This window comes from Oncorhynchus masou, chromosome 28, assembly GCF_036934945.1.
Source record: "Oncorhynchus masou masou isolate Uvic2021 chromosome 28, UVic_Omas_1.1, whole genome shotgun sequence".
Lineage (NCBI taxonomy): Eukaryota > Metazoa > Chordata > Actinopteri > Salmoniformes > Salmonidae > Oncorhynchus > Oncorhynchus masou.
The window spans coordinates 51,584,039-51,599,949 of record NC_088239.1 but is presented as its reverse complement, the minus strand read 5'-3'; the positions used below and the strand labels follow the sequence as shown (position 1 = coordinate 51,599,949).

Genomic DNA, 15,911 nt, shown 5'->3' with positions numbered 1-15,911 from the left:
CACACAGGCGGAAAGGCGGGAGACCGTCGCTTCCGCGTATGTCAAGAAGTCAAGATGGACGAAAAGTTGATATTGTCTGTTTTTAATTTTCCTGAGCTGTATAATACAACTTTGCCAGATTACCGCAATGGTGACACAAGATCACTTGCTTGGGGGAAAATAAGCTCATTGACAGCTCTTCCAGGTGAGCTTTGGTAGCTTATTTCTACAAATTATCAAGTCACATTAATGCAAATGTTTTAGCTAGCTAACATTAGTTGTAAGCAAGCTGACTTTTTTTCAAGTTTGTTTATATTATATCTGTTTTAAATCACGTGAGTAGCATATGAGTACGGTGAGTTTTAACAGCACCTCACTGCAAGAACCGCATTGTAGTCAATGGGGAGGCAGCGGCGACGAATTCGTGAGATCAGCGCAGACGGCAGTCACTGCCGCACAGGGATGGATTTTTCTTCTCCGTTCCCCACCGCGCGATGAGACACAAGTAGCGTCACTTGAGGCATCGTATTTTCCGCTCATGAATGACTTTAGCTACCAATTAATCACTGATAGAACAAATGTCAAGTAGCCAGCCTGTCGACATTTTGACATGAAATGGAGAGCACTGCAAATTAGTACCAACTCCAATGGTAGATCCTTCTATTTACAGTTTATAAGTATGAACCCGATGGGATAGAGACAATCACCTCTAACGTTATCTGAAGAAAAAATATATATAAAAAAATAGTTATATTCATACCACTTTAGAATGCTTCATGTTCGATATCCAATGCATAAAACAATATATTATTTTGAGTATGATTATTCTATATTTATTTATCCCTTTAGCTGAAGAGTGCAAAAGGAAATGGAAGAATCTGAGAGACCGATACTTCAAGGAAGTAAGACAGGAGAAGAGGAGTAAGGAGGAGACAGGGGAGCTCGCTCCAAGCCGATGGAAATACAGACAAAGTCTGATCTTTCTTCAACCATTCATTAAACCAAGAAACAGCAATGTGGCCCCTGCCAACCTGGAAAGCCCTGATACAATCAATAAAAGCGCACAGAGTGAAATAATACCTGTCAAGACACTCAACACAGCCCTGGTGAACGACATGAAAACCCCTAGCACCCAGGTTGGCACCATGTCACAGCTAGCTTTTGTGACCCAGCTGTCCCCAGGGCAACAAGGCGCCGAACTGTCTTTTCTGGGAAAGTGTCCACCAGGCGCCCAGATGTCCCCAGGGCCCCAGACATCCGCAGTGCTCCAGTCATCAATTTACGCAACCAAGGAGAGGCCTCAGACAAGACAACCTGCTTCACCATGTTCCTCAAGCACTCCCTCTAAGCGCTCCGCTAAGAACAGGATGCTGCTGGCCAAAGAGAAAGATCACAGATCAGATTCCACGATCCCTATCTGGCAGTGTGACGAGGATGAGATGTTACTCCTCAGCTTCGTTCCTGCTTTGAAGAGGCTAACCCCACAAAAAAGATGCGAGACCAAAATTAAGATCCAACAGATTATGTATGAGGCCGAGTTTAGTATGGATCAGCCAGTGACTGTCAATGAACCACCAGTGATGGTGTCCAAAGAACTGCCAGATCAAGAGACATCATAACTCATTCATATTGTAGGGTCGACGGGTTGTTCTCAGGTTTATGTTTTTTTTTTAATTTTGACCGAAACAATCTTTTTCTAAAATATATATTTTTAAATCTCTCTCCTCATGCACATGAATAGGCAAGTTATTCATGTTCTGTTTTTGGAATATCACATTTTTGGTGGTATCATAGAGGTGCAAAAAATAACTTTTTACATTTTTATAGATGATCGTCTAATTTTGCTGTTGTGAATGCAAGTTCTTAATTAACCCAATTGAAAATAAAATGGGCTGTTATTCTGTTTCTAATTTTGAATGTTTGTCTGAAATTGAGTGATCAAAGCCTGACGAGAAACACATTGACAACCCATATAAAAGGTGAAATTAATGTTTAGGTGAAGATCTCTCAGGATATGGTACAAAGTCTTTATTACAGATGTTAATGCTATTCTAACCATCCATTGTTATTATAATAATCCACTCTATATTTTACTATATTTATTTTAGAATAAATGAGTAAAAGTTCTAAACAAGACAAAAAATGAAATAGAAATTAGAGGGATTACTCAAATAACTGCATCAGTTACTCATGCATATTATCATGACCGTCATCTTGTTAGTTGTGTCAGGTTGAAGAAAACTAAATCAATTTTATACCTTTTGCATATTTTTTCCCAAGTTCTTTACTATGTATGCTATAGAAGCATTGCATTAGAATTCTACATTTTTCAGACTAAATAATAGTCTTACAAGTGGCAGACAATGACAGTATCATTCAATAAAAAAATAACTCCTTTAAAATTGTCTCAACTTTCATCCTTCAAATATTGTAACCTTAAGATACTTTATTCACTTATTTTCTGAAACATAAGAAATAGTCTTACCAAATCGCTCCTAGCGCAACCGAGGACATACTGGTATCGTATTAAATAACTTAAAACCATACCAATACGGCTCTTCACGACTATTCCCCTGCTAACACCACATATAAAAATGCACCACTGTATTGTTTATATGGCTTCATACTGGTAGTAGTACCCAAAAGGCAATTGTTGTGTCAATTTTAAAGTATCACCAATGATACACCTCTTCCTGAATTTATATATCATATTTAGTTTAGAAACAGGACATACCACTTGTAATCTATATCCATAGAAGCACAGAGGATACATCTGGTAGCTTACATTTACCATCTTTCTTTTAGTATCTGGTTCTATATTGCCAACCTGGTACACTTAAAATGTCTAATAAAAACACAATAACCTTGATGGAAATGAGAGGCAGGGCCATTGTTCGAACAAAAAAAAAACCATTTCAGACTTCTGTAGGATTCATAGTACAGGTGTAATCAAACAGTAGTGATATTGATTACTGAAATGAAATCAATAGCTTGTCAAGTCTAGAGGACAATACTTAAATGTGGAAAAGGACAAAAATCAAACAAGTATCTGCAAACAACTGTCCAACTTGAGCCTTGGTCCTGGCTGCTCAGACATTTATGCGATTAGCAGCCAAAACATGATCACCAGAGCAACAAATAGAAAGAGTCGAGACAGGAACTGTTCATCCATGTGCTGAGGGGTTCCAGGGGCAGCTATGTGTGTGTGTGTGTGTGTGTGGGGGGGGGAAGACACGTTGAGAGAGATTACTTTAACAGGTGAACAACTGCTTTTCAAGGTAGAGGGGGCCATTCACTATAATCACATTTTGATCAAACATTGTTACAATACAGAATGCCTGCAGAACTAAAGTACCTGGGGGTGGTCTTCCATCATTGATGTTAAAAGCCGTAGCAAAAATGCCAAATGGAAAGGCACCAATGCCAAAAGACATCTGGAATCCTCCATCTCCAAAACCAAAACCCTGAAATCCCTGTAATGGGAAGAAAGAGAACTTTACAGTAACATTGCATTGATAGGGTTATAACATTACTATTCAATATATACAAAAAAAAACTTGATTTTGAGGGAGAGGTGACGCAATCGTTAGTGCCGTGTTGTCATTCTCAAGGGGTCAAATAAAGAGCCTCTCTCTCTTACTCATCAGATAGAGCTTAATAGGTCCCAGTGGAAAAGGTAATTCTGCTAATGAATTAGGCTATGGGCAGGTTTGCACTACAGCAACTACACAATACCATGTAATAGTTTCATCATGAATGGGTAGTGCAATACAGCAGTCAACATTGCAAACAGGTGGTACACAGTAGAACAATCTGGATTGAACTTTGCTCACATTCTTGCAAAAATAATTACAGTCTGAAAACTTACACCACGATTTTCAGGCTCTGGCCTCTGTCCTTGTGGTCGAGGAGGTGTTCGCTCCCTATAACAATGAGAGATTAGTTGTTTACAGCAGTAGTTTGGGATGTGGAATTCAGAGTAGATAACTGAGGAATGTATGAAAACTGTGCGTCTTGCTTTAATTTATTGAGTGCATCAACCCACCTTGGGTCCTGTTGGCCCGTACTTCCCCTGCCATATAGTGGGATGACTTTCTCTCGACTGATGCCTGCTTTGCATACTGGACACACTTGTCTGTTAGGTCTGGTCTCCAACCACTGCATAAACATGGGAGGGGGAGGGGGGGCAATTCAGACCTGGTTAGACCCTGGTTAAGATCACATGATACATTCAGAGAAGCAGTAAAGTATCCCTTGAGATAGGGTCAAGTGACAGCTGATCATAACAGTGGTTGTGTAAAAGAAATTAGGTATCAACTGCCTTACCTGATGTAAGCAGGGCCAACTAGATGTGCAAGGGGACAGGGAAGGTAAGGGATGGGGGGGAAGAATAATTAGATGACAGTCAAGCCATAGTATCTCATCCTGACATCTGAGGATTGCACTACGAAAGCTAAAAATGGCATCAATAACATTTCCCCATATACAACTAACATGACATGTGAAATAAGACCAAAGAGATATATTAAATTACTCTATTTAATTGTGAACGAGACCCTTTACCGAGTACAGGCGACCAGATAATAAGGATGAATGTCCCTCAATCTCAAATACAGAACAGTGTCAAGACAAGAGGGTGCTTACCAAAAGAGATGCCCACACAGACTGATCACTGCATCCTTGGAGGTGTCCAGGCAGATGTTGCATTCGAATGTGCTGTCCTGGTTACCACCCTCCCCCGCTGTCGAGCTGCTGGAGCCGGGGATGGGGTTCTCAGTGGCAGTCGTGGCAGCTGCTGGTGGAGGGGCAGCGCTAGCCATTGTTTCAGGATGTAGAGTGAGGTGACGAAAGTAGCCGACCCCCTTGCCTGTAAATTAGCATGTGATAATGAATCCAAACATATGACAATCGATAGTTCCGTAGTTGAATTAGGTTGCAATAGCGAAATGTTCAGATAACTGTTACTCAACATTTCTCCAGCGACGTTAGTAACGTTACCAAATAGACTGACGCAGCAGATAGATCCAGTGGCTAGCTAGTTTAGCAAAACATGTATGCTAAAGCTAAGATAGAATAATGTGCTATTGGTTTAGCTAACGTTACATAGCTAGCTAGCTAGCTATATCAACATACAAATACAATTGACTACCTCCTTGCTTTCATCAAACAAATCCTCTGTGTCGTGGGTAGAGTTATCTACCTAGCTATATAGAACGCCACCTATTTACTCAAGTTGCCAAGTTAAATTCCACTTTAGTTTCAGATGATTGCGTCACTGTATTATCCGGAAGTTGTGTGGTGATTAGGGATACAGATTGGTTGCCCTAGCCCCAGGTCGTCACCACAGCCACCCTTTCTACAATTTTTCTTAAAATCGGATTTTAAACCTTACCCTAACCACACTGCTAACCGTATGTCTAACCTTAAATTAAGGTTTAAAAAAAATAATAAATGTGTACGTTATAGCCTAGTGCGGGTGTCGTCAATAGTTACCACAGCCATCAGGGACTACTGATTTAAGTGCATTGAAAACAACTGTGAATAAAAAAATAAAAAAAACTAGTTCCGACAGGGAAAAACAATGTTTAACCGTCATCCCATTCGGAATTCGAAGTCGGAAACTCGGGACATCGTTTTTCTAGTAGAGCAATAGATCAAAACATAATTTAATACTTAGCCTAGATAATTGTTTGTACAGTGTGTCGACTTGTTTATTTCAGACTTTATGGCATTTAAGGATGAGCATAAGTGTATTAAAAGGGGAAAAGACCACTATAGTCTGAACATGTGGAAAAGTGCAGCTATAGTGAGGGGCAATTTACCAGTTTGGTCAGGGCCAGCATGAGGGATAAAGTTTATCCTGTGTCGGTGAGTGAAGCTATTAAGTTAAGTTTGAGCATCTTGTAAATACAGTGTGTTCTATAAAGCTGTCATTCTACAAGAGCCACTTAATGATATAATCATTAACCAGATTATCCTGAATATCAGACTTATATGACTTACAACTCAGTTCTAGAATGTTGTCATTGATGAGAATGAATCTAAAAATCTATTGATATTCAGAATTGACTGTTAAGACATCAAGCCTGTATTGTTGTTTCATGACCAGAGACAAATCTTCAAAGGCACAGTATTTATTTTTTTCGGTGTGGTACATGCATTCAGCCTTGATTTATAGGATCTTTCCCACTATATGATTGATATGTCAAGTGATAAAATCCCAAGCAATCAATGAAAAGTTAATGAAAAAACTGCACTTGTCCTCATGTGAAAAATACAGTTGATTAAATATTCCACAGCTGTAATGTCATCAATCAAATCAAACTTTATTTATATAGTGTAGCACTCAAAAAGATGACAATCTTTCCAAAAATCATTTCCAACGTGTGTTGCAGGGTGACACACATGGAGCTCATAAGTGTAGCCATGCAGCCTATTTTGGTGGTCCACAATATTGGCCGTACGGCTGTGGAATGTGAGTGGAGGAAGCCAGCCGTGCCCAACCAGGTGCAGTCAGTGGAGTACCTGTACCCGGCCGAAGACTACAACGCTAAATCCCTAAATCCAAAGTCAGCTCCACATTACTGGAAGGATCACCTGCTTCTTTGTTGTGTGGACCACCAAAGCCTCCATTGCCATTCAGAGTGAAGACCCGACAGACTCATATTGCACTTCCTGTTTGTACCTGTTTTCAGGGAAGTGTCCAAAAATATTCCACATAGTTCACACACTAGGCTCTCAGAATACGATATATAACATACTGGTTTTGCTCAAAGCAGCCAACTAAAATAATGTAGTTAACTTTACCATGGTCACAGTTGGATTTTATATCTGTAATGTAAAAATGATTTCTTAACCCCTGTGCCTTACTTACTGAAGGCCCCAGTCAACCCTACTTGTACCTGACATTGTTGACAAAGAAGTGAACAATTAATAAAGGTCATACACAAACAAAAGTCTCCTAGAATAGGTTATATTACATTTACGTTTTGGTGAAATCAGCCAACTGAAGTAGTTAACGTAATTTTGGTAGGATGTGTTTATAGACCTCCTAGCTCTAAGGTGTCCTATATGGATGACTTATGCACTGGGTTTGACCAGGCCACAGATAGTAACAGAGAATGATTTATCTTGGGTGATTTTAATATAAATTGGAAGGATCATAATAATTAAAATAGAACTAAATTGATGAGATATGCGGAGAACTGTGGTTTGAAACAAATGGTTAATGACGCTACCAGATCATCAACTAAGTTGGCTCATCATTCAGACACATGCATTGATCTGATCTTCTGTAATATACCATTGCAATGCTTAAAAGCCAAATCAATGCCAGTGGGCTGGACAGACCATAAGATTGTGACCATAACCATGAACACCATGGTTCCAAATAAACCCCCTAGGATTGTGGTCAAGAGAAATTTAAAAACATTTAATCATGAGCTATTTCAAAATGATTTGGCTGCTGTACCCTGGGCGCTGATTTATCTAGAGGATGATTTAAATCATTCTACATAATGTTTTATTGATTTGCTCACTGAGGTAATGGACCATCATGCACCAGTAAGAAAGAGTACAGTTGAGGTTCATCAATCTCCATGGATTGATGATGAACTGGGTGAGGCATTTTCTCAAAGAAATATGGCAAAAGTCTTAGCAGCCAAATCTGAACTAGAAATCGATGAATCGTTGGATGAAACAGGTACAAAAGTATCTACATCCACAGTAAAACAAGTCCTATATCGACATAACCTGAAAGGCCGCTCGGCTAGGAAGAAGCCACTGCTCCAAAACTGGCATAAAAAAAGCCAGACTGCGGTTTGCAACTGCACATGGGGACGAAGATTATACTTTTTGGAGAAATGTCCTCTGGTCTGGTGAAACAAAAATATAATTGTTTGGCCATAATAACCATTGTTATGTTTGGAGGAAAAAGGGGGATGCTTGCAAGTAGAACAACAACATTTCAACCGTGAAGCACAGAGGTAGCAGCATTATGTTGTGAGGGTGCTTTGCTGCAGGAGGGACTGGTGCACTTCACAAAATAGATGGCATCACAAGGAATGAAAATTATGTGGATATATTGAAGCAACATCTCAAGATGTCAGTCAGGAAGTTAAAGCTTGGTCGCAATTGGGTCTTCCAAATGGACAATAACCCCAAGCATACTTACAAAGTTGTGGCAAAATGGCTTAAGGACAAGGTATTGGAGTGGCCATCACAAAGCTCTGACCTCAATCCCATAGAAAATGTGTGGGCAGAACTGAAAAGGTATGTGTGAGCAAGGAGGTCTACAAACCTGACTCAGTTACACCAGCTCTGTCAGGAGGAATGGGCCAAAATTCACCCAACCTATTGTGGGAAGGTTGTGGAAGGCTACCCGAAACATTTGACCCAAGTTAAACAATTTAAAGGCAATGCTACCAAATAATAATTGAGTGTATGTAAACTTCTGACCCGCTGGGAATGTGATGAAAGAAATAAAAGCTCAAATAAATAATTCTCTCAACTATTATTCTGACATTTTGTAATTTGAATTTGGTGCGCTCCAATTTCTCCGGATGTTGTCGAAAAGTGTCCCGCTAGCGGTTCGCCATCCCTAAGAGTGGTGATCCTAACTGACCTAAGACTGGGAATTTTTACTAGGATTAAATGTCAGGAATTGTGAAAACCTGAGTGTAAATGTATTTGGCAAAGGTGTATGTAAACTTCCGACTTCAACTATATACTGTACTGGTACCCCCTTTATATTGCCTCACTATTGTTATTTTACTGCTGCTCTTTAATTATGTTACTTTTTTTCTAACTTTTTTAAGGTATTTTTCTTAAAACTGCATTGTTGGTTAAGGGCTTGTATGTAAGTAAGCGTTTCACAGTATGGTCTACACATGTTGTAATCGGTGATTTGATTTGACAAGCACATATCACAGGCATAGTAAGTACACGTTTCCTCAATAAATCAGTTAAGTCAGAGCCAGAAAGGGTGCAAGTGTTTATTATTGTATTCTTATTATTTTGTTAGGGGGGGGGGGGGATTGAGATAGCCAACACTCCACTCGGCAAACTGGATGTAGTCACTCGGCAAACTGGATGTAGTCATATAGCACCCACCACTGCGACCTGTATGCTCTCGTTGGCTGGCCCTCACTACATATACGTCCCTAAACCCACTGGCTCCAGGTCATCTATAAGTCTTTGCTAGGTAAAGCTCCACCTTAACACAGCTCACTGGTCACCATAGCAACACCCACCCGTAGCACGCGCTCCAGCAGGTATATTTCACTGGTCATCCCCAAAGCCAACAGCCCCTTTGGCCGCCTTTCTTCCAGTTCTCTGCTGCCAATGATTGGAACGAACTGCAAAAATGACTGAAACTGGAGTCTTATATCTCCCTCTCTAACTTTAAGCATCAGCACCCACCACTGCGACCTGTATGCTCTCGTTGGCTGGAGAGCAGTTTACCGATCACTGTACCTATACACAGCCAATCTGTAAATAGCACATCCAACTACCTCATCCCCATATGTTATTTATATTTTTGCTCTTTTGCACCCCAGTATCTCTACTTGCACATTATCATCTGCACATCTATCACTCCAGTATTAATGCTAAATTGTAATTAGCTTTGCCTCTATGGCCTATTTATTGCCTGCTTCCCTACTCTTCTACATTTGCACACACTGTACATAGATTTTTCTATTTTTCATTTATTTTGTGTTATTGACTGTACTTTTGTTAATGTGTAACTCTGTGTTGTTTTTGTCGCACTGCTTTGCTTTATCTTTGCCAGGTCGCAGTTGTAAATGAGAACTTGTTCTCAACTGGCCTACCTGGTTAAATAAAGGTGAAATTTAAAAAAGAGGTAAGGAGGGGGATTATTTCAGATTCTCTTTGAAGATGTAGGGTTTCAGGTGCTTTTGGAAGATGTGCAGCGACTCTTCTGTCCTAGCTTCAGGGGGAAGCTGGTTCCATCATTGGGGTACCAGGCCAGAGAAGAGCTTGTACTGGCCGGAGCGGGAGCTGCCTTCCCATAGGGGTGTGTCAGAAGGTGGGAAGGAGAAAAGTAGCAGTAGAGTGTCATCTGCATAGCGATGATAAGAGAGACCATGTGAGGATAGATATGATAGAGCCAGTGACGTGGTGCATAGAGAGAAGAGGAGAGGGCCTAGAACGAAGCCCTGGGGGACACCAATAGTGAGAGTATGTGGTGCAGACACAGGTCCTCTACACGTCACCTGGTAAGAGCGGCCTGAGTGTGTACAGAGCCTGTGACTCCCAGCCCTGAGAGGGTGGAGAGGAGGGTATGATGGTTCAGGGTGTCGAAGGCAGCAGATAGATCTAGAAGGATGAGAACAGAGGAGAGAGAGTCAGCTTTGGCAATGCAGAGAGTCTCCGTGACACAGAGAAGAGAAGTCTTGGTTGAGTGACCCACCAGCCTGTCAGGTTAGAGACAAGAAGATTGTTCTGAGAGAGATAACGAGAGAGTTGATCAGAGACAGCTCTCTCTCTCTCCCGCACCTGCTGTTTCGACCTCTTAATGATTGGCTATGAAAAGCCAACTGACATTTATTCCTGAGGTGCTGACCATCTATACCCACTGTGATTAGTCTTTGACCCTGCTAGTCATCTATGAACGCTTGAACGATATCTTGAAGAAGGATATGGCCTTAATGCCCATGTACATTTATAATCTCCACCAAGCACCAGAAGAGGACTGGTCAACTCTTAGAGCCTGGTTCCTCTCTGGGTTTCTTCCTAGGTTCCCTCCGCCTTTCTAGGGAGTTTTTGTAAAAGAGTGGAGGCTGTTACAGCAGCAAAGGGGGGACCAACTCCATATGAATGCCCATGATGTTGGAATGAGATGTTCAACAAGCAGGTGTCCACATACTTTTGGTTATGTAGTGTACCTTGGTGAGTGTCAGACCAAAGGAGAAGGACGGGTTATCCTAGTGGAAATACACAACCTCAGTTTTTGTGTTGACAAGTATTTGTTTTTTAGATTATCTCCTGCTGTCCATCCTCCTGGTTGCTACATTGACAATTCACAGAAGAGGACCCTTAGAGGGGTGTCTTTCTTCGATGACAAGAAAATAGCAGTCCTCCAATGTCAGAACAACTGTGCTGGAAGGTACAGTAGGTCACTGTCTTTCCAGTGGTAAGGAGGGAGAAATAAACAGAAATCCCACGTGCTCAGTCACTCAGTCACTCAGTCAGTCACTCACTCACTCACTCACTCACTCACTCACTCACTCACTCACTCACTCACTCACTCATTCACTCACTCACTCACTCACTCACTCACTCAATAATACAACTGATGCATTCACATTTTCCATAGGGTTGTGCTCTACTACTACTACCTCATCACCAAGTAACAACTATTCAATGGTTCCCTACTTGTAGTGATGGCCTCTTTGTGATTTCAATGCCTTTTTTAAGCTCTCTTGTCAGTATACCCAGGGGTGAAAGTAATACATGCTGGTGTCCTCTGCATCAGAGGCTACCTGTATGCAGGGCTGGAATTTGGAGCTGAGTGTTATTGTGGCCTTAAGGTCCAGGCCCCTAATGCCTCAGAGACTAACTGTAACATGGACTGCGAGGGGGACCAGAGCATCATCAGCTCCGGACACTGTTGGATATAGTGAATTGTTTATTTTTTCTGCGCATATTGTTGATAATGTTAATCCACTAGTTAACCCATTCTCTCTCTACACAGACGAATAGAGACAAGAAGCCAGTGAACGTAACAGAGGCTGTTGACATCCTCCATTTGGGGATTTCTGCACTGATCACGTCAGGAAACCTCTATCTCCATTCTATTTTAAATGGAAAATGAATTCAGTTAACAGAAAACCTCCTCAAAGTGTCTTCATTATCGACATCAAATCTTGTCACTCAGTTGAACCTGAAGTTTGTGTCCTCCCCTAGGTGTTGTCTCTGGCTGTTCTTGGGGGTCAGTGGTGCCTTTCTGGTTACCCTACATTCTTGTTCCCCTGCATGAGCAGGAGGATGAAGAGATGTGTCTGCAGAGTTGCCCTGGAGAAGAGCTGGAGCACTGTGGCACTCAGGGCTACTTCATGGTGTAAGACTCGAATCAAGGGTGAGTATTCCAGTAGGGTCGTACAAAAATATATATATATTATACGCAACATCAGTTCCAAGCTGTCATTTTCACTTTGCACAACATCACGCCATTATTATACAAGCTTGTTTGCTGAGTGGTGGTGAGTGACTTGTGATGTTTATTTAGGGACTTTCGTTTCCCCCAAAAGCCCCCATGCACTGCATCATTGGTGGGAACAGGGTACTGACTTCCTCTTAGGTATTTGTTTTGTTGTTCTGCAGATGCCCCATGTTTCAATATGTAGTTAGGTCATCATCTGTGCTGATTTCTACTTCTGCTTTACACTGGTCGAATATTACACTTTAGCTAATCTCGCAATCCAGGACCAAAGCTTGTCTGTTCCTGTTCAAGCAGCTGCTGCATGGACAGGTGTTTCCTGCTCTGTCGGTCAAAAATGGCATGAGCCAGCTTCCCAGGGACAGGAAACACCTAGGCACATCACCTGATAGAATTGGCCACAGGATTCTACACTGGCAGCTACTACTTTGATGGTCCCCTCTACGGCAAAAGTAAAAACCCAACGAGCAGGCTTATTAAATTGACCTATGAACACCCCACCACACCAGTTGAGTCAACGGCCCACTGTCCATTTTGTGACTAACTTTAAGTTGTAAAATACTGAAAGGTCCCCTTTAACATGTTTCAAATGAGAGAGAGATTATTGGTGCAATGGCAGAACTATCTGCATAAAGACCCATGAGTGGCAGGGAGGCGATTCATGCCTTGACTCCAGCATTCTAATGATCCGCAACCCCTACAAAGCCCTGATGCTTGAGTTCTATCGCAGGTATGGAGGCCATGTTGGATTTAACCCCCTCGCTTTGTGGAGAGGAAAAGGTGAAAAGGATGCCTAGGATAAATCTATTTGAACGTTTTTAACCTCAACCTTTTCCTATGAATCATGACATTATTTTCAGTCATTGCACAACCCCAGTTCTTGAACTATCACATGTTGTAGCACACAGTTGCTTAATTGTGGAATGGTTCTTTTTTTTGTTACCCAAAGATACTGAACATAACTATAAACGCAACATGCAACAATTTCAATGATTTTACTGAGTTCATATAAGGAAATCAGTCAATTGAAATAAATAAATTAGGCCCTCCATAATCTATTGATTTCACATGACTGGGCAGGGGCACAGCCAAGGGTGGGCCTGGAAGGGCATACATACACCCACTGGAGAGCCAGGCCCAGCCATTCAGAATGAGTTTTTCCCCACAAAAGGGCTTTATTAAAGACAGAAATACTCCTCAGTTTCATCAGCTGGCCAAGTGGCTGGTCTCAGACGATCCCGCAGGTGAAGAAGCCGGATGTGGAGGTACTAGGCTGGCGTGGTTACACATGGTCTGTGGTTTTGAGGCCGGTTGGACACACTGGAAAAATTCTCTAATACAATGTTGGAGGCAGCTTATGGTAGAGAAATGAACATGACATTTTCTGGCAACAGCTCTGGTGGACATTCCTGTAGTCAGCATGTCAATTGCACACTCCCTCTAAATGTAAGGAATCTGTGGCATGGTGTTATGTGACAAAACTAAACATTTTAAAGTGTCATTTTATTATCCCCAGCACAAGGTGTACCTGTGTAATGATCATACTGTATCATCAGCTTCTTGATATGCCACACCTTTCAGGTGGATGGATTATCTTAGCAAAGGAGAAATGCTTACTAACATGGTTGTAAACAAATTTGTGCACAACATTTGAGAGAAATAAGCTTTTTATGCTTATGGAACATTTCTGGGATCTTTTATTTCAGCTCATGAAACATGGGTCCAACACTTTACATGTTGCGTTTATATTTCTTGTTCAGTAGATACTTTAAGAAAACATAAGAGTCCATAACTTTAACAACTAATTGTATAGAACTAATGTAACAGATTGTAATCAGACACGCCTTTTGATATCCATTGAAACTCATATTTACACAGTAACACTTTGAATTAATACATTACAAATCAAATAACATCTATAGAAGCAGTGCAAAAAAGGTACCATCGTTACAAACTTACAAAAAACGTCAATAAAATGACACAATCTTAAACCTCAGACGTGTGTGAAAGCTTTACTCTCAAAAGACCCAGACTTTGAGAGGTTACGTCCACCTGTACGTCCATCTTCTGCCATTGCATTTTCTATCTTCCACAGAACAGACCTCTTTAGGGTTTGCCGAAAGTCATGACCCATTAACACGTACAGTATGGGGTTAAGGAAACTGTTTGCTGCAGCCATTGTGCTGCCCACCTTCAGCCAAGTGAAGAGCATCTCAAGGCTGTGATTCCCCAAGTTCAACTCCAACAGGACAAAAGTGTGATAGGGCACCCAGCAAACGAAGAAGGACACAATGAGGACAGTCATTACCTTGACAGGTTTAGTGGATTTCATGGGACGACTCCTGAGCTGCACAAAGATAACTGAGTAGCAGAAGACTATAATCAAAAGAGGAATCACAAAGCCACAGACAAATCGACTCAGAGCCACTGCCTTGTGCCCAGACTGATAATCAGTATAGCACAGTGTATCAGCCCCGTGTGTTTTGGTCTGGCGGTAGACCAGTGAGGGTACAGTCAGGGCAGCAGAGAGGGCCCACACGAGGACGACCACTCCGGATGCTCTGGGTATGGTCCGGTTGTTCTGAGCCCAGACAGGAAAAGTGATTGACACGCAGCGGTCAACACTGATCAGAACCAGCAGGAAGACACTGCTGAACATGTTGAGGAACATAGCGGAGGAGGTCAACTTACACATGACCAGCCCAAAGGGCCAGTGTGAGGTGACCATGTATACAATGTTAAAGGGCAGACAGACACAGAACAGAAAGTCTGAGATGGCCAGACTGAGGTACCAAGTAGTGTTGACCGATGTCCTCATCTTGAAGCCAGAGATCCAAATTACTATAGCATTGCCACTGAGACCCAGTAGTGATATAAGGATATTGATTACAGTTTCCACTGAAAAGGACCTGGGATGGTTGAAAGTCACTGAGCCACTCACAGAGGTGTTTTCATATGTTTCATTGTAGGCAGTATAATCTTCTCCATATTCTGTATAGTCAAAATCCTCCATGTTACTGTAAGACTTTTCTAGTCAAAGACTCCTAAAACGTCCTGTTGATTTACGCACAAATGATCAGCCAACACATTGAAAGCATACAATTACAGCTAGTCATGTGCTCAAATAACTTCTCATTATGTGCCTTTTGTCAAACTTCAGAACTGAGCACTATGACATAAAAAGGTGTAAAGTAAAAGACTCACCTTGTGTCAGTGTGAAATGACAACAGCTATTACAGCCTACTGAGAGTGTTCTCTGAGTTTAAATACCCCTGCGGCTGGAGCAATGCCTCACTTCTTCTTTCATTGTAAGTCACAACAACATAAAGGAATGAGGAACCTAGATGGGTTCTGAGTTTGAAGTTCCACATCACACCAGAGTATGTGAGTGGAGCGGAGCAGAGCGTGCCCAATTTGACTGGAGCGTGGATCGAGATTCCCAAAGGCTGGAGCATCAGCCTGCTCCCCAGCTCCAATTTCGCTTCAGTAGCGTACCAAGTAGCAATCACTACACGAGCTCAGGGCATGCCCGCCTCAGCACGCGTTTGTAGTAATCTTGTGTTCAGCTATACAGTCGTGGCCAAAAGTTTTGAGAATGACACAAATATTCATTTTCAAAAAGTCTGCTGCCTCAGTTTGTATGATGGCAATTTGCATATACTCCAGAATGTTATGAAGAGTGATCAGATGAATTGAAAGTCCCTCTTTGCCATGCAAATGTACTGAATCCCCCAAAAAACATTTCCACTGC

General features: G+C 41.6%; 3 protein-coding genes across 3 annotated transcripts; 1 reads left to right on the top strand and 2 right to left on the bottom strand.

The window, feature by feature from the left end:
• Positions 1–1,918, top strand: LOC135517835 (uncharacterized). Its single transcript, XM_064942480.1, has 2 exons — positions 1–184; positions 829–1,918. The coding sequence occupies exons 1-2, from the start codon at positions 55–57 to the stop codon at positions 1,596–1,598; spliced, it is 900 nt and encodes a 299-aa protein (XP_064798552.1). The 5' UTR covers positions 1–54; the 3' UTR covers positions 1,599–1,918.
• Positions 1,919–1,986: 68 nt separating this feature from the next.
• Positions 1,987–5,278, bottom strand: rnf185 (ring finger protein 185). Its single transcript, XM_064942482.1, has 7 exons — positions 5,129–5,278; positions 4,624–4,846; positions 4,306–4,324; positions 4,025–4,137; positions 3,848–3,902; positions 3,335–3,452; positions 1,987–3,174 (listed from the first exon to the last, which is right to left on the bottom strand). The coding sequence occupies exons 2-7, from the start codon at positions 4,797–4,799 to the stop codon at positions 3,077–3,079; spliced, it is 579 nt and encodes a 192-aa protein (XP_064798554.1). The 5' UTR covers positions 4,800–4,846; positions 5,129–5,278; the 3' UTR covers positions 1,987–3,076.
• An 8,562-nt stretch (positions 5,279–13,840) lies between these two features.
• LOC135517832 (chemerin-like receptor 1) lies at positions 13,841–15,425 on the bottom strand. The gene is made up of 2 exons (XM_064942474.1): positions 15,365–15,425; positions 13,841–15,214 (listed from the first exon to the last, which is right to left on the bottom strand). Exon 2 carries the CDS (start codon positions 15,171–15,173, stop codon positions 14,154–14,156), a length of 1,020 nt encoding a protein of 339 aa, XP_064798546.1. The 5' UTR covers positions 15,174–15,214; positions 15,365–15,425; the 3' UTR covers positions 13,841–14,153.
• Positions 15,426–15,911: the final 486 nt, after the last annotated feature.